At 38.0% G+C, this 6000-nt stretch overlaps 1 protein-coding gene across 2 annotated transcripts in view; it reads right to left on the reverse strand.

Moving 5' to 3' along the window:
• LOC145774660 (uncharacterized) overlaps nucleotides 1-3128 on the reverse strand; it is a 46124-nt gene extending 42996 nt beyond the window's left edge. For both annotated transcript variants that reach the window (XM_082585956.1, XM_082585955.1), the window contains exon 1: nucleotides 3002-3128. In XM_082585956.1, coding sequence (XP_082442082.1) covers nucleotides 3002-3032 — 31 coding nt within the window. In that variant the 5' untranslated portion in view covers nucleotides 3033-3128. The remainder of the gene's footprint in view (nucleotides 1-3001) is intronic.
• Nucleotides 3129-6000: the final 2872 nt, after the last annotated feature.

A 6000-nucleotide genomic window follows, 5' to 3' on the forward strand; every position in this document is an offset into this window, starting at 1 on the left:
GATTATCAGCTTATGTAGTTAAAATAGAGACAAAGTTGCATTAGAGCATATGTAAACATGGACCTTCTGGAAATCTTAAGCCAAAAACCAACATTCTAGCTTAACCGGTTTCCAAGTTATGAGATTTTCATGAAATTTGACCCTCGGTTGATCTTCAAAAATTATGGGCCACCTGGGTGTAGGTGGCACAAACCTAAAACCTTCTCAGAAGTTGATTTTAGGTCCATACGCCACTTTTGATTAATCTGATTTTTTGATTTGAAAAAAAAAATTGTTTCACTCCACCCTAGTATCTAAACTCTATTGCGGTAATAAAATGCTTACAGATATTATTATCCCCTAAAAACAGGGGTTTCCAACCAGGGATACTCATACCCCTTGGGGGTACAAGATTGAACATCAAAGGGTACGAAGATCTCTGGGACACAGAGCAGCTTTTCTAACAGATTTCACAGTACAGTTTTATTTTGGAATTGTAAATGATATTATGCCATTACAGACGGTCTTTGCTTTGAAAAAAATCTACAAATAAATGTTGTTATTTAGTTGGCTAAGTAGCCTCATTGTCTCATAACAATGTGTTTTTTACTTGCTGCAACTCAAAATGAAAATGGAAACCTTGGTAATTTTCCTTGTCTTAATCAAATCGCTAATAACTCTTCGCTGCAAAATGTCAAAAATGAAATTATTTCCCATTTAAAGATGCTGGTTGATTCTTTCGATGGTTACTTTTTGCTGATGAATTGAATTATTTCCAGCATTAGATTATAAATCCAATTCTTTTTGATTTAACAAAAATGTCGGATGAGGATAATTTGGAGGAAAAAATCATAAAAATAAAAAGCAGCCAAAAATTGAAACTGCTATTTGACAAATCAAAGTTAGAAGATTTTTGATGTGTTGCTATAAAACCTTCCCAAGTCTTGCTATGGAAGCTATGACAGTGTTAATTCTCTTCTTAACAACTTATTACTGTGAAAGTGGCTTTTCGACCATGATGTATATCAAGAATACGTATAGAAATCGTCTGCAACTGGAAGATGATTTACCTTGAGTAAAATCAAACCATCGTTTGAGCGAATTTTATCAATGAAGCAGCAACAAATATCTCGCTGAGAAGTGACAAACAAAATAACTGACATTTAATTTCTTTTGGTAATTTTTGCATGTTTGTGTGAAATATTGGTTTAACATTTAATTCAGCTATAAAAGCAATTTAATTTAGCAATATATACCTGAAGAATTCAATCAGAATTTTTTTGGGGGTACAAAGAATGTTCTGACCTGACAAAGGGGTACAAATAGCAAAAAAGGTTGGGAACCCCTGCCCTAACATGTGCATTAGAACTCCTTATTTCAAAACTGTAGCAATTGAGTATCATTTAACAATCACATGATACGTAGTGCAATTTATATTCACCTTGCCGTGAGACAAATGAAGACTGGAGACAAAAGCAAATAAATAAAAGTGACCGAAAAACCTATCGCTAGGTATGTGTAAATAAAACAAACTGTTGCAAGAGCATCACAACGAAAAAAGTTTGAGAACCACTGATCTAAGTGTTGCGTTATGAATGCTTGAACTTTCTCCACATAAGATTGATTATGACACAATAATGCACGTTGTGTAATTTAAAAGTTAGCGTCAATTCTACTACTTTATTTTAACGATTGTCAACTCAAGTGAGTTTCTCTCGTAGGCTACCTTTTGGAAGACTTTTGCGTACCACTAGTGGTATGCATAGACTACATTTGACTCGTTTCAGCATAACTGGTTTAGGAGCTGGTGTACAAGTCTTCGTGTTTTACAATGAAACCAAGACCAAAATAATTGTTTACCGCTGTCTTGCAATATTTTATAACAGAGAAATGAAACAAAGTAACTTCAGCGGGTTTAACATGATGTATTACATACACAAATATAACATAATTAAAATAAACTCAAACGTTTTTGACACATACATGTGTCCTCATCAGGAATTACATATCTGCAATATAAATAAAACAAAAATTCAGACTAAGATCATAGAAGCCTTAAGAATCAAACGTAATAATCCGTCTCTCAACCAGCAGTTATTCGCCTGTGGCTTATCGTTCCTCTTGTGTGTGTTCTAATTGTTTGTCAAATGCCTGTAGTTTACACCTCATGTGATATGTTTCTACCGTATAATTTACTTGTAATCATTCCTGTGTCACTCGTTCAGTTTGTGCTTTTCAGTCTGGAGTGTCGTTAGTATACAGTTACAGATATAATGCAAAGTCAAATTTACCTTACAATTTTTATTTTATTTATATTGCAGATATGTAATTCCTGATGAGGACACATGTACGTGTCGAAAACATTTCAGTTTATTTTAATTATGTTATATTTGTGTATGTAATACATCATGTTCAACCCGCTGAAGTTACTTTGTTTTATTTCTCTGTGGTTCAACAAAGCAAACTCTCTACTAAAGCTTTATTTTATAACAGTAGCAAACAATTCTTTAGCTTTAAATGCCATGAACACAAAATGACGTCCATGTAATTCAAGGCAAATTTACGCAAAAAGTCATTTTCAGATAAAAAATTATACCAGAAATCTTAGAATCTAGGCGATATTATACTACTGTATCCTAAAATCACCCTGGGGGCTAAAGTTGAAATTAAAATTATTTGAGCAACGCATTTCGAGACTGCTCTCCATTCAATGGCACCAAGGGGATGGAAATGGAATAATTCCCTGGCAACAACACTTTACCAAGCGGAAACTTCACTCTGTTAGTCTCATTGACTGGGCCTGCGTCAGTGGTTCAAACCTCTACAAGTATGCGAAACTGCCAAGATTAAGCTCTCAAATAAGCTTTCCTAATCTGAGGATAGAGACCAAATCAATCAATCCATATAATATCTGGTGGAATTTTATCCCATGTCTGACTAATTATTATGATGATCTAAAATGTCTAACTATTATAATGATAGATATCATTTCAAATCAAATTCATATAAGTATGAAGCTTACCACACTTTGGGAAAAAATAGCTGGATTTCATATTGTTCTGCAAACTCAATTGCTTGGCTTAGATTCTCGGATTATTTTAACTTGATGCAAATACAACGGTAATCAGGCATTCGGCAGAGCGCAGACGACAACATGTGAATATGACTAGGGTTGCCAGAGCTTAATATAAAAAAGAGCCTAAGCTTATGCAAAAAGTAGCCCAATTTTTTGGGGGTTCTAAATTGGAGCCCAAAATTGGTTGCCTAACCCTGCCTGACCGAGGCCTCCAAAAACGCTGCTTCTCAATGAAAGAACTACAAATTAGGTAAAAATCTTAAACATGATACAATTGTTACATAAAAAGTTATATTATATTTAAAAAGGAAAAAGTAGCCCAATTGGGCGCCAGCCAAAAAAGCGCCCAACGCGAATGTTTGGCGCCTGGAGAAATCAAAAGTAGCCCAATTGGGGGTTAAAGCGCCTAATCTAGCAACCCTAAGTATGACCACATCAAAAAGGTAACGCCTAGGCCCTAGAACATCGCACAACTAAGGCGAAAGAGAAAATTGAAAAAAGAAAAATAGATGTCATGAGTTACCAAGGGGGGTGGGGGGGACTTGTATACCTGGGACTGGTATACAAGTCCCTCCACCCCTAGGGTGGCAATTGACTAGTAGACCGTATGGTCGTCTCGTTGTCTCCCTGTCGGTATGGGAACTTGTGTAACTTTTGTACTGTGTATATTGCATATTTCAAACATGTACCTATGTTCCTGTTACTGACAAATAAAACATTGATTGATTGATTGGTAACTCATGACAAAGACAGGACTCAATGGACATGGCTCTTTCGCCTTAGGGAACGTTCAAATATTACGTAACGCCTTCGAGGGGGAGAGGGGGGTTTATGCAAAGCGTTACGTTAGCGTCACATCGGGGGGGGAGGGGGTTCAAGCAAAACGTTACGTAACGCTTTCGAGTACGGAATGGTAGTTTTTTGTGCTGAATTCGTAGTGAAAAAGCGTTACATGGGGGAGGGGGGATTGAAAAAAGCGTTACGTTGGCGTTACATGGGGGAGAGGGGGGTCAAAAATTCGGAAAAAAAGCGTTACGTAATATTTGAACGTTCCCTAATAGTTGTGTGATGTTCTAGGTTTTTCCCATTAAAAAGACGCAACCAATCAGTGTTGCCATCTTGGTTTTCCAAAAAATAAGGTAGCCTAGTTGGACCTCAAAAGAAGTCAAGTTCATTTCAGTTGTTTTTATTTTTGCCCATTACAGCAAAACAATACACGTCAATATAACAAAGGTCTTGAAAATAGGTAGAAGCGACAAAACGCGAACATTAAGACTGAAATAAGTTATTAAGTTGAAAGAAATTTGGCACGGTTGCAAGACCTTCAGAAAAATTTAAGATAAACGGAAAAAATGAAAAGTTACAAAAATAATAACAACTACATATATATTCAGGCAATAGCTTTAACTTATTAGTCCACATAGCTTTAGCTGATACTTTCAAGATTTGTATAAATAGACACTTGCTATAAAGATCGGCCATGGACATGGTGCATTATCAAGAATGTTTGTAGCGCTCGAGCACTCTCCAACGTCACCCCCGCTAGAATCCACTTGATTTCTACAAATACCGTGGGTTTTTAGCACAATCCTGCGTCTCACCTAGAAATCTAAGGAATTGTAAGCAATGAATTTTTGGAAAAATGCCTAATCGCATTCTGACAAGTGGTTTATAGACACGTAGCCTAGATTTGCCGTTATGTTTGTTACATTGTGTGGATGTGTTTAGCGAGTGCAATGATTACAGTGAACCCTTCTTAAGCAACAACAACCATGATTCCTGACTCACTTTTGTTACTTAGTCTGACTAAGCGATAGGATATTCAGTTTTACTCAGAAAAATTCTTAATTCCTGAAGTCAAGCTATAACCATGGATAGCCTGGTAGCCTACGACAGCATATTGTACTGAATTCTGGTGGTAGAATCGTTAGTGTTCTGGTGTTTTCATTTGGTGTTCTTGTTGCATTCCATTTGTAATTAAGCGCTACTCAGTTAAAATAAGTCAATAAACAAATGAATAGTAAAGACCTGGTGTCTCTGTCACTCCTCGCCATACTATCATGCCCAGGAGTGTTGCCGCCCTTACGGCTGTGCATGAGCGGGCATGCTAATCAGCAGGGTTCGCTACATGGTGATGGTCATGAGGGGAAAACATCTTGATGCGTTTAGCTCATAGCAAAGAAGAGCACTTGACGATAAGAAAAAACGACAAAAACAAATAAAAACAAACAAGCAAAAACAACACCATCTTGCAGAAGTACAATAAGGAGTTATGAGTTACAGATATCAAGCGTGCATTAATATAGGCTAAAGTTACGTCGATGACAATAGAGGGATAATTATGAAATCTCAGTTAGCAAAATCCGCCACTTTCACACCGATCTAACGCGATTTTTTAGCATTTTTATGTTTACGGTGTTCATACACTTAACTGGTGAGCTACACGTCCAGAAAAACGGAAAATCTCTGTACTCATGCCCCGAACCAAGATATCTTGGGATGACACCGGACAGATCGCTCACATACCGCCACCATTTGGTGTCACTGCGCAAGAAACTCACATCCTGCGCTGCGCTACTCAAGTGCCTAGCAGGCTCTAGCTGGGGGGCGAGGGCTGACACTTTGCGTATAGCAGCCTTAGCTCTTGTCTACTCTTTAGCAGAGTAGGCTACTGTGCACCTGTTTGGTGCCGCAGTGCTCACTGCCATAGCATCGACACTGCCATAAACAGCGCCCTGCGCACAGTGAACGAATGCCTGCGTCCCACACCATTGGACAATCTCCCCATTCTCGCTGGCATCCAACCCCCTGAGCTTCGTCGCGAAGAAGCCACTTTGTCTCTCGGTCGACAGGCACTGGAGCCTATAACCACCTTCTCTACCACAAGATCTCTGCTCTCCCAAACGAGCACCCCCGTCAACTGAAATCAAGACACCCATTCGTGC

This window comes from Aplidium turbinatum, chromosome 7 (genome assembly GCF_918807975.1).
Source record: "Aplidium turbinatum chromosome 7, kaAplTurb1.1, whole genome shotgun sequence".
Taxonomy (NCBI): Eukaryota; Metazoa; Chordata; class Ascidiacea; order Aplousobranchia; family Polyclinidae; genus Aplidium; species Aplidium turbinatum.